The following is a 15,597-nucleotide window of genomic DNA, read 5'->3' on the forward strand; positions in this document are numbered from 1 at the left end:
CCCCGGGACGCTGCTCCGAGGGACCCCCCGAGTCTACCCGGGCTCCCCCAAACTCCTCCGGGATGAGCCGGGGCCGCTTTCGGCCCGAAAGGCCCCGGGACCCCCCGGCCCCCCCTGACGCCCCCCGGGTCCCCCCGCGCCGGGGCGCCCCCGCCGTGGCCCCGCCCCCAACCCCGTGACCACGCCCACGTCACCGCCCATCACCGTGGCCACGCCCCCTTTAAGCTCCGCCCCCACTCAGACCCCGCCCCTTCGGCCGCTCCCGTGACGTCACTTCAGGCGCGCGCCCAAGATGGCGGCGCCCTTGCGGCGGGCGCTGCTGGCGCTGGGCCCGGCCCGCTCCCGGCTCCCGCCGCCGCTCCCGCCGCCGGCGCGGCCCTACCGGGCAGCTCCGCTGCGCCGCCGCCCAGGCCCGGCCCCGGGAGACCCCGAGGACCTGCGTGCAGCCGCGCGGCGCTTCGGGCGGCTCGGGGAGGCGTCGGGGGTGGCGGTGTGGCGGCTCTGGCCGAGCCCGGAGCAGCTGCGGGAGGCGGAGGCGGAGGAGCGCGAGTGGGACCCGCCGCTCCGCGATGTGGAGGCCGTGCTGGATCAGCGGGAGCGGGAGGAGGCGCGGCGGAGGAAGGAGAGGTGCGGCTGGGAGCAGCACTGGGCGGGGGGGACCGTTGAGTCTGGCGAGGACCGACTGGGGTTACCGGGAGAACCGGGGGGGGCGGCGGTGGCTTCACGTGGGGATGTCCCCAATTGTCCCCCCCCGCCGGCTGTGTCCCCAGGGAGGAGCTGGTGTCGCGCAGCCTGGCGGCGATGCCAGCCCGGGTGGCCGCGTGGCGCCGGGACCGGGAGGCGGCTCGGGAGCGGGCGCGGGCGGACGCGGCGCGGCGGCAGCGGCTCCTGGCCGAGGCGGGGCTGGGGGGCCTCCCGCGGCCCGGGACCCCCGCCCGGGCCTCGGCCCGAGCCCAGGAGCTGCTGGACGACCTGGAGCGGCAGCAGCGGCGGGAGGAGAAGCGGCGGCGGCGGCAGGAGCGGGAGGAGGCGGCTCGGAGCGCCTTGGCGGAGGCGGAGGTGGCTGCGGCCGCACGGCCGCTCCCCGGGGCGCCCCCGGAGAGCAACGAGAGCCCCCCCAAAAGCACCGGGGCGACCTCCTGACCCCCGCTTTGTCCGGAGATCACTGGAGCTGTCCTCCGAGCTCCCCCAAAACTGCTGCAGCCCCCCAGAATCACCGGACCCTCCTCCTGAGCCTCCTCTCGAGGAAATGAGAATCCCCGACACCCCCAGAATGGGTTTAAAACTCTGCATTTAATCTCTTTGCCGCCAGTTTTGGTTGTTCCGCGGCGCCGCCCCCCCCACCCTCCCTTCCCCGGGGCCTGACAGGGAGGTGGGGTCGGTTTTTTGGGGAGGGGGGGGCCAGGAGAAAGCGGGTGCTGAGACCCCCCTCCCTCCCCCAGAGCAGGGGGAGGCTCCCCCTGCTCCCGGGATGGGGAGGGGCAGGGCTGGGGGGGGGTCCCCATCCCCCCCGAGGCTCCGGCGACGGGGGGGGGGGGCGGAGGGCCCGGATTGCATCCCTACCCCCCCACAAGAGCGTGGGGACCCCCCTGGAGGCAGAAGGAGCCCCCCCCCCAGGGTGGGGGGGAGGGCCGGGGGTCCCTCAGTCGTCATCGAAGTTCTGGCTGAGCAGGAAATTGGCCGCCAGGTTCTCGTTCTTCTCGCAGGCGAAGTAGGCCTGGATCACCAGGCTCTCGGGAAAGCCCAGCGCCTTCAGCTGCGTGCGGGGGGTTACAGCGGGGCCGCGGAACCCTGGGCCCCATAGCGGCACCTCCTGACCCCGGTAACCCTGACCCCATTAACCCTGACCCCATACCCCTGTGCCCACATAGCAGCACCTCCTGACCCCGGTAACCCTGACCCCATAACCCTGCACCCCCATAGCGGCACCTCCTGACCCCGGTAACCCTGACCCCATAACCCTGCACCCCCATAGCGGCACCTCCTGACCCCGGTAACCCTGACCCCATAACCCTGACCCCATACCCCTGTGCCCACATAGCAGCACCTCCTGACCCCGGTAACCCTGACCCCATACCCCTGCACCCCCATAGCGGCACCTCCTGACCCCGGTAACCCTGACCCCATAACCCCGACCCCATAACCCTGGGCCCCATAGCGGCACCTCCTGACCCCGGTAACCCTGACCCCATAACCCTGACCCCATAACCCTGCACCCCCATAGCGGCACCTCCTGACCCCGGTAACCCTGACCCCATTAACCCTGACCCCATACCCCTGTGCCCACATAGCAGCACCTCCTGACCCCGGTAACCCTGACCCCATAACCCTGACCCCATACCCCTGTGCCCACATAGCAGCACCTCCTGACCCCGGTAACCCTGACCCCATAACCCTGACCCCATAACCCTGCACCCCCATAGCGGCACCTCCTGACCCCAGTAACCCTGACCCCATAACCCTGCACCCCCATAGCGGCACCTCCTGACCCCGGTAACCCTGACCCCATAACCCTGCACCCCCATAGCGGCACCTCCTGACCCCGGTAACCCTGACCCCATAACCCTGACCCCATAACCCTGGGCCCCATAGCGGCACCTCCTGACCCCAGTAACCCTGACCCCATTAACCCTGCACCCCCATAGTGGCACCTCCTGACCCCGGTAACCCTGACCCCATAACCCTGACCCCATAACCCTGGGCCCCATAGTGGCATCTCCTGACCCCCATAACCCTGACCCCATAACCCTGCACCCCCATAGTGGCATCTCCTGACCCCATTAACCCCAGGCCCCACTGATGGCACCTCCTGACCCCCTTATTCTGAGCCCTAAAAGCCGTATTTCCCATTCCCCGTTCCCTCAAAACATCATTTCCCATCGCTGCTAACCCTGCACCCTAATAACGCCCCCTCCCAGCCCTGTTAGCCGTGGCCCCATTATTCCACGCCCTAAAACCCTTATTTCCCATTACTCTGAGCCCTACAAACATCATTTCCCACCAGAATTAGCTCTGAACCCCAATACCAGCCCCCCACCCGCGCTTGCTCTGGGCCCTGCTGCTCACCCTGCCCGCCCACGTTAATTTTGGGTGCAAAAAGCTGCATTTTCCCCTCAGGGTGGCTCAGAACCCTGCTGAGAGCCCGTCCCGCCCCGCTCACCCTCTCTATGGCTTCTTTCTCCTGCGGGGTCACCTGGATGTAGTTCATCTGGGGGGACTCGTCCCCGATGGCTCCCACCTCCCCCTCCAGCTCGCCCAGCTCGCCCAGCGGCTCGTTCAGCATCTGAATGAACTGCTCCTGGTGCTGGCTGATTTGCTGGGCAGGGGGGAAGCGGGGGGGAATCAGCCCGGGCGGGGGTCCCGGGTGGGTTCAGGGGGTGTCGGGGTGGGCTCAGGGGGTGTCGGGGTGGGGTCAGGAGGTGTCAGGGTGGGCTCGGGGGGTGTCACGGGGTGGGGCCAGGGGGTCCCGGGTGGGCTCAGGGGGTCCCGGGTGGGCTCAGGGGGGTGTCAGGGTTGGCTCAGGGGGTCCCAGGTGGGCTCGGGGGGTGTCAGGGTGGGGTCAAGGGGTCCCAAGTGGGTTCAGGGGGTGTCAGGGTGGGTTCAGGGGGTGTCAGGGTGGGCTCAGGGGTGTCACAGGGTGTCGGGGTGGGGTCAGGGGGTCCCAGGTGGGCTCAGGGGGTGTCAGGGTTGGCTCAGGGGGTCCCAGGTGGGCTCGGGGGGTGTCAGGGTGGGGTCAAGGGGTCCCAAGTGGGCTCAGGGGGTCCCAGGTGGGCTCAGGGGGGTACCTGGAGCAGCTGGGGGTTCTCCTGGCCCAGCTGCTGCAGCAGCGCCGGGAGCAGCGCGGGGTTCTGCTGGATCACCTGCCGCATGTTCTGGAACTGCGGCTGCTCCCGCAGGAATTCCAGCGGGTTCTCACCTGAGGGAGGGGCGTGGCCAAACCGTGAGGCCACGTCCACAAATGGGTGTGGTTAAGCCACACCCATCACCCCCCCAAGCCATAGCTTGGACTTGCTCCACCCTCACAGGCCACACCCGCAAATGGGCGTGGCTTACCCCAGATCATGCCCCCAACAATGATCAAGGCAGTTCCAGAGTGTTCGGCCCCACCCACAAAGGGGCGGAGCCTCGCAGGGTGTGGCCGTTGTGCCCCACCCCACCACGCCCACTGACCTTCGGGCGGGGGCTGCTCCGGGGGACGAGACTCCTGCACGGGCGGGCGCTCGGGGCTGCCGGGGATGCCCTGGGGGGGGGCCAGGGGGGTCAGGGGCACCCCCAGGACCCCCCCAGACCCTTCTCCAAACTCCTCCATCCCAAATCCCGCCTCAAACCCACCCCAGGACCCCCCCAGACCCCTCTCCCCGCTCAACACCACGGAACTGCTGCTCCTCTCCAAACTCCTCCATCCCAAATCCCCCCTCAAACCCACCCAGGACCCTCCCAGAGCCCCCAGCCCAGACCCCTCTTCCCCCTGAGGACCCCCAGGACCCCCCCCCACATTAAGCAGATACCTGATACTGCAAGAGGGATTAATGCAGTTGGGGCTCCCCGCTGACCGCCCACCCCAAACACCCCCAGAACCCCCCCTGAGCCCCTCCCCAGGACCCTCCTTGCCCCCTGAGCCCCCCCCTCACCGTCAGCAGGTACTCCACGGCGCGGTGGGGGTTGTTGTAGCTGGCCCTCAGCGCGGCCACCACGCGCTCCCGCTCGTAGCCCATGGACACGATCTCGGACAGCATCGTCTCGTACTCCGAGCCCGTCACTGCGGGACCCCTCCCCGTCAGCTGCGAGGGACCCCCAGCATCCCCCGGCCCCGAGACACCCCCTCCCCCAACCCTGAAACCGCCTCCCCCTCCCATTTACAGTCGCTGTGTCCCCGTGTCCGTGCTGGGATGGCACCCCCAGGACCCCCCTCAGCTCGAGGAATCCATTTCCAGTCACTGCCAGGGCTGGGAAGGCATCCCCAGGACCCCCCCCAACTCCAGGGATCCATTTCCAGTCACTGCCAGGGCTGAGATGGCACCCCCAGGACCCCCCCAACTCCAGAGATCCATTTCCACTCACTACCACGGCTGGGAAGGGACCCCCAAAGACCACCCAGCCCCAAGACCCTCCTTTTCCCCCACTTCAGCAAGTAGGAGACCCCAAACACCCCCCCTTTTGCACCACAGTGAGTCCCCCAAACCTCAACCCCATCTCCACCCCTGGGAACCCCCAAGCCCCCTCCCAAGACCCCCCCAGGGACGCACCGAGGGTGGAGGCGGCGTCGGCCGAGCGCCCGGAGCTGCCCGGGGGGGGAACGGAGCTGCGGATCCACGGGAGAGACAATCCAAGGGGAGCCCCAGCAACCCCAAAAGCCCCTGTGACCCCCCCAGGACTCCCTGTGACCTCCCCAAAATCCCTGTGACCCCCCCAGGACCTCCTGCGACCCCCCCAGGACCCCCTGTGACCCCCCCAAACCCCCTGTGACCTCCCCAAACCCCCTGTGACCCCGTCCCAGAACTCTCTGGTCCCCCCTGAAATCTGAAGCAAAGACCCCCTCCCCATGTTTTCCCCCCACCCCCTAATTCAAGCCCAGACCCCCCCATTCCCCCCCCCCAAAAAACTGCCCTGCTCCCCAAAACCAGATGAAATGACCCCCCCACCCCTCAATCCCCCCCAACCCCCTCCTGTGACCCCCAAATGGGGTGAGACCACCCCCCAAACAGCTCCCTGACCCCGCCCTTACCCAGCCGCGGGCTCAGCCAGGGCGAGGGCGGGGGGGTCCTGGGCCGGGGGCTCCTCGCTGGGGGCGGCCGGAGGGGGAGGGGCAGCGTCGGCAGCCGGGGGGGGCCCCGGGGGGGCTGCGGGGGGCTCCGAGGGGGCTCCGGCCTCGGGGGCCGCCGAGCCCAACGCCGACTTGGCCTGGGGAGGGGGCGGCAGGGGGGGTTGGGGATCCTCTGGGACCCCCACCCCCACTCTGGGGGAGCCCCAAAACCACTCGAGACCCCCAATTTCCCCCCCCCCCCAGTGCCGTGGGACTCTCCGAGGACCCCCAAACACCCTCCCAAAGACCCCTCAGAGCCACCCCGAAATTCTTGAGACCCTCGAAATCACCCCCAGACCCTTCCCAGCCTCCCCCACACCCACCCTAAATCCACCCCCAGTCCCTCAAAGCCTCCAGCTCTCCCTGGGGACCCCAAAATCCCTCCCAAGCACCCTTCGAGGTTCCCCTAAATGATCCCAAAACCATTCAGATCCTCAGGAGACCCCCCCCAAACTCTCCTGGAGACCCCTGGGGGCTCCCTCGAGATCTCTGGAGAGCCCCAAAATCCCCGTCCGGGGGTTTCACCTTGGTCACCATGACCACCACGAAGTTCTTCTCGTCAATCCGGTACTCCCGGATCGGGACGTCGTCGCTCAGGATCTTCCCGGCGTAGATAAGCTTCTGGCCCGCCACGGGAAAGGCATCGCTGCCCTTCTCGGCCTCAATCTTCTCCTTCAGTGCCCGCACCTGCGGCCGGGATGGGCTCAGACCACCCCAAAACCCCCCCCGCGACCCCAGGGGCTCCCCCCAAAGTAGGGGAGTTCAGCTGGAGCGAAGGGAGGGACAAACCCCAAATGCTGCTGAAAGATTTTCCTAAATAACCCCCCCAAGTCATCCCCCAGACCCTCGCAGGGGCCTGAGCTGCTGCCAAAGGCGGGAGGGGTCCGGGGGGACCTCACAGGGAACAATAATGGGGATCCCCCCCCCCTCAATGACGCCCCTCGGTTTTGCCCCCTCACAGAAGCACCCGGAGCTCCGCTGAGAGAGTCCCCCCCCAAAATGAGGGGTGGGGGGATGCGGAGCCCCCCGAGTGACGCCACTCGCTTCCCCCCCACCTATGGGGGACACGAAAATCTCTTTGGTTTACCTGAAAAAACAGCGGAAAGCCCCCAAAAAAAGGGGGGCTGAGCCCCGGTGACATCTACGGCTTCATCCCCCTCCCCCCAAACCGGGCCCGGGGGCACACGGAGCCCCCTCAGGTGACGCCCCTCGGTTGCCCTCCCCTCAAACTGGGGGTCAGGGGGACACGGCGACCCCGCCCCCTCCTCACCCAGCTCCATCCCGGCCCTGGGGAGCCCCGCGAGGGTCCAGACCCCCCCTCCCTTAGGCAGGCACGGGGTGAGGGGGTGGGGGGGGCGAGGTCCAGGCCCATCCTCAGCCCGGCCCCGCCCGCGCCCCCCGCGGGGGCTCCGCCGCGGCCTCACCGTCTCGTGCGGCTCCATGCGGATCTTGAAGGTTTGCTGCTGCAGCGTCTTCAGCGTCACGGTCACCGCCATGGCGGGACGGGGACGGGGCGGCGGCGGCTCCTCCCGGCGGCCCCACAACATGCAACTCACGCCGCCGCCATCTTAGGCGGCCCCGCCGCTTCCGCCGCGGCGCCGGAAGTGCGTCACGGCGCCCGCGCGCGCCTCGCTCCCGCCTCCCCTCCCGCAGCTCCGCTCTCGTCACGTGACACAGGAACGGCGCGCGCGCGGGGGAGGGCGCTCCCTCGTCACGTGACGCTGGAAAAAAGGAGAAGATACGGCGGCTCGCTGGGGTCACGTGACGCGGGAAACCCGCGCGCGGGCCGGCCGCGGTCACGTGACACGCGGCGGCGGCACAAAATGGCGGCGGGCGCAACATGGCGCGGGCGAGGGACGAGGAATAAAGAGGAGAAAGGAGCGGCGGCGGCGCCGGGACAATCGTTAATTTAATAGAAACCGGATCGCGACACCCCCGTACAGTCCCGTGCGACACCGCCGGTGCTCCCCCACCCCCCCAACACACACACACCGCACCCTCCCCACCCCCGGCGCTGGTCCTGAGTCCTCGCCCCGCGGGGCGCCCGGTGCCGGTTCGGTCCCGGCCGTGCCGGTTCGGTGCCGGCGCGGTCGCGGCTCCCATAGAAAAGAGTCCAGGTCTCACAGAGACAGAACGGTCCCGCCGCGGGGCCCTCAGAGCTCGTCCCGCGGGGCCGCCTCCGCCTCCTCGGGCTCGGCCTCGGGCTCCTCCTCATCCTCCTCCTCCTCGTCCCCATCGCCCTCATCGTCCCCTTCCTCTTCTTTCTGCTGCTTCTCCTCCTCCTCCTGCTTCTTCCGCTGCTCCTCGTCCTGCTGCTCCTTCATCTTCCTCTCTGCATCCTGCGGGGGGGGTGGGGAGGTCACCGGAGCGGTCACCGGAGCGGTCACCAGGGGTCTCACCGGGGGGGTCTCGTCCCCTCCCTTACCTTGGTGGCCCCCCAGGTCTCGTTGCCGATCTCCTCCGCCAGCTTCTCATCATCCGTGATCAGGAAATTGTCAAAGATGGTGCCTGACTTCACCTGTGGGGGGGAGGGGGAGGTTATGGGGGTCCTGCAGGTCCCAGGGATCCCCCCCCGAGACCCTCCCCCCTCACCTGCCAGAGGTCGAGGCCGATGACCCCGAAGCTGTCGTAGGAGTAGAGCAGGGGGTCCGGGCTGTACTCGGGGTTGTCGATCTCAGGGTGCACCCACTTGCCCTTGTAGTCGGGGTTGTCGATCTGCTGCGGCCTCCACTCGCCCTGGGGGGGGCACAAAAGGGGGTTCAGAGGGGGCACAGCCCCTTCCCCTGTGCCCCCCCTGCAGCCCCCAGGCCTCACCTTGTACTCGGGGTTCTGGATCACGGGCGGCTCCCACTCCCCGTCCATCTCCTCATCCCAATCCTCCGGTTTCTTGGCGTCGGGGTCTGGGATGTGCTCGGGTTTGTCCCAGTCCTGCAAGGAGGGAGGAGGTCAGGAAGGGTCACGGGGCTCCAGGACCCCCCCAGCTTGGTGCCACAGACCCCTCTGAATCCCCCAAATTCCCCAATTCTTGCCTGGTCACTTTCAGAGTCCCCCATTCTCTCCAGAGCTGCCCCCAAATCCTGACAGGAGCTTTTTCCAAGCCCCCCGTGAAGCTTCCCAAGACCCCAAACTTACTCCCAAAGCCTTCCCACAGCTCCCCAAAGCCCCCTCAGCCCCCTAAATCCCATCAGGGCACTACCACAATCCACCCTGACCCCCAAAGCCCCCCTCCCCACCTCAGGCTTGGTGTCCTCAGGGTCATCGATCTTGGCCCGCTCGTCCCAGTCGTCGGGTTTCTTGGCCTCGGGGTCTTTGATCTTTTTTGGGGGGAGGAAATCCCAATCCTCCTCCAGGCTCCCCGACTCCACGCGGGCGTTGTCGATCTTCACCTCGTACGTGTTGTCCGGCCGCACCACCAGCGTGTACAGGTGGCTGAACTCGTCATCCTGGGGGCACAGGGGGGGCTCAGCAGGGCTGGAGACCCCCACCCAAGGGGACACAGCAGGACCCCCAAAACCCCCACACACCCACCTTGCAGCGAATGTCTTTATTGATCAACACGTTCTTCCCTTTGTAGTTAAAGATCACGTGGACCTTCTTGGTGCCGGGGCCGCAGATGTCGGGGCCTGGGGGGGCACATGAGGGGGGTCAGGGATGGGGTTGAGACCACCCTGAGGGGGCTGGGGAGGATGGGGGGACACCCACCAAACATGATGTTGTACTCGGAGTCGCCGTGCATGTCCTCCTGGCTCAGGCTGGCCGGGAAGAGCTTCACGTAGCCGCCGCCACAGTCGATGTTCTGCTCGTGCTTCACCGTGAACTGCACCACCAGCGTCTTGTCGCGGTTGCTGAAGGGCTCGAAGCGGGAGGACAGGGCGTAGAACCGGGCGTCCTGGCTCGTCTGGATCCCTGCGGGATGTGGGGCGTGGTGAGGAGGGGGCAAACCCCCCCCTGGGGCTCCTCCTCACCTGCCACGACCCCTCTGCCCCGACTCACCTTTGTCCTTCTCAGCGTCGCCGTAGAACTTCCCGGCAGTGAGAACGAAGCGGCCGTAGTCGGGTTTGTGCTTGGATTCCACCCACCGGCGGGTCCAGGCGTCTGTGGGAGGGGAGTGTCAGCACCCCCGACACTTCCAGACCCCCAAACTCCTCCTGCCCCCCAAGAGCTCAGGGCTTGGGTGGGGGACTGAAGGATTTGGGCTTCCAGGGGAAAGCCAAGTCCCCCAGGAACCTTCTCCATGCAGGTGCTGTGCCCCTCACCGTCCTTTTCCTGCTCCTTCCCCTCTTGTTCACCTGCTCTGCTCGAGGGCTGATCCTGAGCCCCACTTCCCTGTCCCTCCAGTGACCCCCACCCTTCCTGGCCCAGGGCACCCTCATCCTCCCTGTCCCGACTCCCACTCACTCCTCACACCTGAGGAGTGGCTCCTGCGTCCTCCTTCTCCTCACAGAGTACAGAGGGTCTCCCCCATTCTCCGCCCTCACAGAACACAGGAGGATCCCCTCCTTCTTCCCTCAGAGATCACAGGAGGATCCCTCCCCATCCTCCCCTCACAGAACACAGGGAATTCCCCCCATTCTTCCTTTAAAGAACACAAGAGGAGCAGTCCATTCTCCCCTCACAGAACACAGTGGGGTCCCTCAATTCTCTCCCCTCAGAGAACACAGGTAAGTCCCCCTTTGTCCCCTCAGAGATCACAGGGGGGCCCTCCCATTCTCTCCCCTCACAGATCACACAACGATCTCCCCATTCTGCCGTCAGAAAAGACGGGCTGATCCCTCCATTCTCTCCCCTCACAAAACACAGGAGGATTCTCCCATCCTCCTCCCTCCCCTCAGACTCCCCCCAGCCTCCTCAGGCACCGCCCCCCCCAACCCCTTAACCTCAGGAGCCCCCCCAAGGCCCCGCCCTCAGGGACCCCCGCCCCGGCCCCTCCCTCACCTCCATCCCCGAACTCCTCGCGGAAGAACTGGGTGGGGCCGGCGGCCGCCAGGAGGGCTCCGAACAGGACGGGGGCGAGGACGCTGACAGGGCTCATGGCGGGGGGTGGGGGGTCAGGGCACGCTCGCTTCGTCCGTCCCGGCCCGGCGCCGCCCGGCACTGCGGAGGGGGGGGGAGGTGCCACCGCCTTTTATCCTCCCGCCTCCCCTCGCCCCGCCTCCGCCGCCCTGCCATTGGCCCGAGCCCGCGCGCGGCCCGCTGCCATTGGCCGCCCGCCCGCCGGCCGGCGGCGACGGCGCCCCCGAACGTTGGCGTCCCAGATGGCTGCTTCCCATTGGCTGAGCGCGGCGGCCAATGAGGAGCGACCACGCGTTCGGAGGGAGACGCCCCCCCCGCCCCCCGCCTCGCTCCCGGGGTCACGTGGGGCGCGCGCTCTTAAAGGGCCAGGCCTGGGGGTGGAGGGAGGGGGGGGAGGAAATTGAATGGGGAATTGGGGATATGGGGAGGGGACAACGGCCACGCGGCGTAGGGGATTCTCCTGCTCGCCTGTGCCTTCGTATGGCGCCGTGACGCGGTGATGATGTCATTGATTAAGTGATGTCACAGCAGGTGGGAACACGAGGGAGGTAAACCCCGGCCGGGGGCTGCTCTAATGAACCTCTGGACCGGATCGGCCCTCTGGGGTCCCTGGTGCGGCCGCTTCGCACCTCATGACGTCATAGTGCAGCTTCGTGACGTCACGGCGTCCCCCCGCAGCCGCCTGTGCCACCCGCCACACTCAATATGGCGCCGAGCAGGCTCAGCGCGGCGCTTGCGCCACACTCAAGATGGGGCAGGAGCCCAGCGGCACTTCCGGCAGGCCCGGGATCACTTCCGGCGGGGCCGGGCTCTCTTCCGGCCATGGCGCCGAGCGTGGCGGAGCGGCTCCTGGAGCGGCTGGACCGGGCCGGGGGCTCCGGGGGGCTCTGCAGCATCGAGGCCGCCGCCGCGCTCGGCGTCGACCACCAGACGCTCGTGGGCGCCGTCAAAAGCCTCCAGGCTCTGGGCGAGGTGCGGGCGCCGCGGCCGGGGCGCGGGGGAGCCCCCGGGCGCCGCTGGCGGTGCTGATCCCGGTGCCGGTGCAGGTGATCGAGGCGGAGGCGCGGGCGGCCACGCGATGGGAGCTGAGCCCCGAGGGCGAGGAGGTGCTGCGGGACGGCAGCCCCGAGGTGCGGCTGTTCCGGAGCCTCCCCGAGGAGGGGCTGCCCCAGGCAGAGGCCATGGTGGGTAACGGCGGCACCGGAGCGGGGCACCGGCGGCCGGCACCGCGTCGCTCACGGTCGCTGTGTCTCCGCAGAAGCTGCCCGGGGGCTCCTTGGGCTTCAGCAAGGCCATGGCCAACAAGTGGGTGCGCCTGGATAAGGGAGCGCCCGGCGGTCCCCGCGTGCTCCCCGTCGTGAGTGGCCCGGGGCGACGGGCGGGGGTCCCCGGGAAGCGGGGGTGTCCTAAAAGGGGATGCGTGGGGGTCACTGAGAACTGGGAATGTCCCGAGGAGAGGGGTCTGGGGATCTCCGGTTACTGGGAATGTCCCGGGGGGAATGGACGGGGTCCCTGGAAACCAGGAGCATCCTGGGGGTGGATGGGTGGGGGTCTGCAGGGATGAGGATTGTCCTTGGCGGGGATGGGTGGGGGTCTGCAGGGATGAGGATTGTCCTTGGCGGGGATGGGTGGGGTCTGCAGGGATGAGGATTGTCCTTGGCGGGGATGGGTGGGGGTCTGCAGGGATGAGGATTGTCCTGGGGGTGGATGGGTGGGGGTCTCCAGGGATGAGGATTGTCCTGGGGGTGGATGGGTGGGGTCTGCAGGGATCAGGATTGTCCTGGGGGTGGATGGGTGGGGGTCTGCAGGGATCAGGATTGTCCTTGGCGGGGATGGGGATCCGCTGGAGCCGGCGGGGGGAATTGTCGAGGGTCCCCGTTGGGCTGTGCCCAGCCCGGGGGTCTCCCCCCGTGCCCCCCCAGGTGCCCTCGGTGCAGGACACGGTGCAGGAGCACCTGGGGCAGGTGAGGGCAGGGGAGGCCCAGGCCCTGCCCGAGCGGGAGCGCGCCGAGCTCAAGAGGAGGAAGCTGCTCCTGGAAGTGTGAGTGGGGCAGAACAAAGGAACTGATACTTGTTGCTTCTGAATTGCCTAATTCCGTTCGTTAATTAGCGCTCTCTTCTCGTTCGTTTGGTCGTTGATTTGTCAGTTTTTGGTTTAGGCTGCTCCACGTTCTGTAGTGCTTTTGTTATCTTTTGGTCAGACTGGAAATACCCGACTCCCCAGGTTTCATTCTTCTTGGCATCTTCTGCTTCTCCCATCCTTGCAGGGCCATAAACTTAAGGCCCCGGCTGCCCTGTTTTCAAACCCTTTTGGTTTTGTTTATTGAGGTTTTTTGGCGTTAATCTTAGCGAAATTAACCCCTCAGTGATTTAATTCGACCGTTAAAGACTCTGCGCAATGCTTGTGTCAGTGAAATGTTAAATAAAAAACACTAAGCTGATAATTAATGAAATTGGTGTTAATTAAAGCAATTAACGAAGCATCAGCCAGGGGCTTTGGGTCTCTCCCAACGCCCTCGCTGCCCCCCCAGGACCCTCAAGTCGTACTGGATCCGCAAAGGCAGCGCCTTCAGCACGGCCGTGGCGCGGCCGGAGACGGAGCTGACCCCGGAGATGATCGCCACGTACGTCCCCCCCCAGACCCCCCCAGGACCCTCCCACAGCCTCGGCACAACTGTGCCCTGAGCCCTGACCCCTCCTGCAGGGGCTCCTGGCGCCAGCTGCCCTTCAAACCCTACAACTTCTCCTCGCTGGGGCTGCCCCCGGCCTGCGGCCACCTGCACCCCCTGCTCAAGGTGCGCTCGGAGCTGCGCCAGATCTTCCTGGAGATGGGGTGAGTGGGGGGAAGGCTCGGGGAGGGGGGGGGTGGGCAGACCTCTCCCCCCTTTGCTGAGGCAGCGGTGGCCCCCCAGGTTTCACGGAGATGCCCACGGATAACTTCGTGGAGAGCTCCTTCTGGAACTTCGACGCGCTGTTCCAAGCCGCAGCAGCACCCGGCGCGCGACCAGCACGACACCTTCTTCCTGCTGGGTGGGTGCCGGGGGGCACGGGAACCTGCTGACCCCCCCCAGGGACCCCCTCTGAACCCTCCCACAGCCCCCCAGAACCCACTGCTGCCCCACCCCACACCCCTCTCATCCTGAAATCCCTCTGACCCCACCACAAGCCCCACTGCCCCCCAAAGCCCCTCTGAGCCCCCACAAACGCCCCCCCAAAGCTCTCCAGACCCCCCCCCTCACATTTTTGCCCCTCCCCAGACCCTGCTGAAGCCCCCCAGTTGCCCTCCGGCTACACCTCCAAGGTGAAGAAGGTGCACTCGCAGGGAGGCTACGGCTCGCAGGGGTGAGACCCCGACCCCGGGGGCGATTCAGGGGGGTCCCGAGTGTGCCCCCCACCCCTCTGAACTCCCTCCCTGCCCCCCCACCCCCCCCCAGGTACAGGTACGAGTGGAAGGTGGAGGAAGCGCGGAAGAACCTGCTGAGGACCCACACCACGTCAGCCAGTGCCCGCGCCCTGTTCCGGCTGGCACGGCAGGTCTGGGGGGCGTGGAAGGGTCTGGGGGCTTTATGGGGGGTCTGAGGGGTTTGGGGACCTTGGCAGGGTCTGGGGATGCACAGGTGAGGAGGGAACAGAGGGGTTTTTGGGGGGGATTAGTGGGTTTGGGGTGTCAGTGGGATTTGGAGTGGTCAGAGCAGTTTAGGAGGTTGGGGGCGGGCTCAGGAAGGCCACAGCAATTTGAGGGGGATCAGAGCAGTTCTTGGGCATTCCTGGGGTCTCACCTGCCCCCCATCAATGCGTTCCCCCCTCAGGAGAAGTTCAGCCCCGTGAAATATTTCTCCATCGACCGCGTGTTCCGCAACGAGAGCCTGGACGCGACGCACTTGGCCGAGTTCCACCAGGTCGAGGGCGTCGTGGCCGACCGGGGGCTCACCCTGGGCCACCTCATGGGCATCCTCCGGCAGTTCTTCACCAAGCTGGGTATGGGGAGGGTGCCGGGGGGGCACCCTGAACTCCTCTGACCCCGCCCTGTGCCCCCCTGACCTCCTGTGTGCCCCCAGGAATCTCCCAGCTGCGCTTCAAACCCGCCTACAACCCCTACACGGAGCCCAGCATGGAGGTGTTCAGCTACCACGAGGGTGAGGGGGGGTCCTGGGGTCCCTGTTTAGAGCAGGGAGGTCTTGGGGGGGGCTCCCCTTGGAGCTGGGGATCTGGAAGTCAGCCTGATCTTGAGCTCCCCTGGAATGGGGGGGAGCACTTTGGGAGGGGGTCTCTGGGGTGCCCCATCTCATCCTCATTCCCTGTCCTCGCCCCCCCAGGGCTGAAGAAATGGGTGGAGGTGGGAAACTCGGGGGTCTTCCGCCCTGAGCTGCTGCTGCCCATGGGGCTCCCCGAGAACGTCTCCGTCATCGCCTGGGGGCTCTCGCTGGAGCGGTGAGTGGGGGTCACCCTGGCCTGGGGGGGGGAGGGGTCCCAGTGTGAGCCCGTCCCATCTCCCCCACCCCCTGACCCCCCCATCCCATCTCCCCCAGACCCACCATGATCAAATACGGCATCAACAACATCCGGGAGCTCGTGGGGCACCGCGTCAACCTGCAGATGGTCTACGACAGCCCCCTGTGCCGCCTGGACGTCTGACCCCACCGGGGTCCCCTCCTTTCGGGGAGGGGGTCCCGTCCCCGGGGGTCCGCACCCCAATAAAGCTCCGTGCCCTGCGGTGCCCGTGTGTGTGTGCTGGGGAAGGGAACGCGCGTGGAGCGGTGCTCGGGGAGGGTTTATTGTCA

General features: G+C 67.1%; 4 protein-coding genes across 4 annotated transcripts; 2 read left to right on the forward strand and 2 right to left on the reverse strand.

Annotated features, from left to right (window-relative positions):
• The first annotated feature begins 231 nt into the window (after window positions 1–231).
• Window positions 232–1,297, forward strand: GADD45GIP1 (GADD45G interacting protein 1). The gene is given in 3 exon segments (XM_032094646.1): window positions 232–627; window positions 771–1,120; window positions 1,123–1,297. Coding segments are annotated over 3 exon segments (816 nt in total). The 5' UTR covers window positions 232–292; the 3' UTR covers window positions 1,254–1,297.
• On the reverse strand, window positions 1,275–7,408 carry RAD23A (RAD23 homolog A, nucleotide excision repair protein). The gene is made up of 9 exons (XM_032094608.1): window positions 7,228–7,408; window positions 6,329–6,490; window positions 5,726–5,901; window positions 5,247–5,302; window positions 4,632–4,759; window positions 4,171–4,240; window positions 3,786–3,916; window positions 3,161–3,316; window positions 1,275–1,756 (listed from the first exon to the last, which is right to left on the reverse strand). Exons 1-9 carry the CDS (start codon window positions 7,348–7,350, stop codon window positions 1,643–1,645), a joined length of 1,116 nt encoding a protein of 371 aa, XP_031950499.1. The 5' UTR covers window positions 7,351–7,408; the 3' UTR covers window positions 1,275–1,642.
• Window positions 7,409–7,694: 286 nt separating this feature from the next.
• On the reverse strand, window positions 7,695–10,910 carry CALR (calreticulin). Its single transcript, XM_032094591.1, has 9 exons — window positions 10,739–10,910; window positions 9,797–9,898; window positions 9,506–9,709; window positions 9,332–9,426; window positions 9,037–9,246; window positions 8,618–8,731; window positions 8,396–8,539; window positions 8,229–8,321; window positions 7,695–8,142 (listed from the first exon to the last, which is right to left on the reverse strand). Exons 1-9 carry the CDS (start codon window positions 10,833–10,835, stop codon window positions 7,957–7,959), a joined length of 1,245 nt encoding a protein of 414 aa, XP_031950482.1. The 5' UTR covers window positions 10,836–10,910; the 3' UTR covers window positions 7,695–7,956.
• Window positions 10,911–11,601: 691 nt separating this feature from the next.
• On the forward strand, window positions 11,602–15,533 carry FARSA (phenylalanyl-tRNA synthetase subunit alpha). Its single transcript, XM_032094681.1, is given in 14 exon segments — window positions 11,602–11,788; window positions 11,863–12,000; window positions 12,075–12,173; window positions 12,739–12,857; window positions 13,348–13,440; window positions 13,521–13,649; window positions 13,715–13,796; window positions 13,798–13,846; window positions 14,074–14,158; window positions 14,251–14,350; window positions 14,626–14,794; window positions 14,875–14,952; window positions 15,133–15,247; window positions 15,346–15,533. Coding segments are annotated over 14 exon segments (1,512 nt in total). The 5' UTR covers window positions 11,602–11,638; the 3' UTR covers window positions 15,452–15,533.
• The last annotated feature ends 64 nt before the right edge of the window (window positions 15,534–15,597 follow it).

Source organism: Corvus moneduloides, chromosome 32 (genome assembly GCF_009650955.1).
Source record: "Corvus moneduloides isolate bCorMon1 chromosome 32, bCorMon1.pri, whole genome shotgun sequence".
In the NCBI taxonomy this organism is placed as follows: Eukaryota; Metazoa; Chordata; class Aves; order Passeriformes; family Corvidae; genus Corvus; species Corvus moneduloides.

Bases quoted from the DNA above. Each gene is read 5' to 3' on its own strand.
- CALR (XM_032094591.1), bottom strand. From the start codon at position 10,835: ATGAGCCCTGTCAGCGTCCTCGCCCCCGTCCTGTTCGGAGCCCTCCTG. The intron at 9,899-10,738 runs GTGAGGGAGGGG...CCCCTCCCACAG, and splicing joins CGAGGAGTTCGGGGATGGAG to ACGCCTGGACCCGCCGGTGG. The intron at 8,143-8,228 runs GTAAGGGAGGGG...CCCCCCCCGCAG, and splicing joins AGACCTGGGGGGCCACCAAG to GATGCAGAGAGGAAGATGAA.
- RAD23A (XM_032094608.1), bottom strand. From the start codon at position 7,350: ATGTTGTGGGGCCGCCGGGAGGAGCCGCCGCCGCCCCGTCCCCGTCCC. The intron at 6,491-7,227 runs GTGAGGCCGCGG...TCCCGGCCGCAG, and splicing joins GCATGGAGCCGCACGAGACG to GTGCGGGCACTGAAGGAGAA. The intron at 3,917-4,170 runs GTCAGTGGGCGT...CCCCTCCCTCAG, and splicing joins GGAGCAGCCCCCGCCCGAAG to GTGAGAACCCGCTGGAATTC.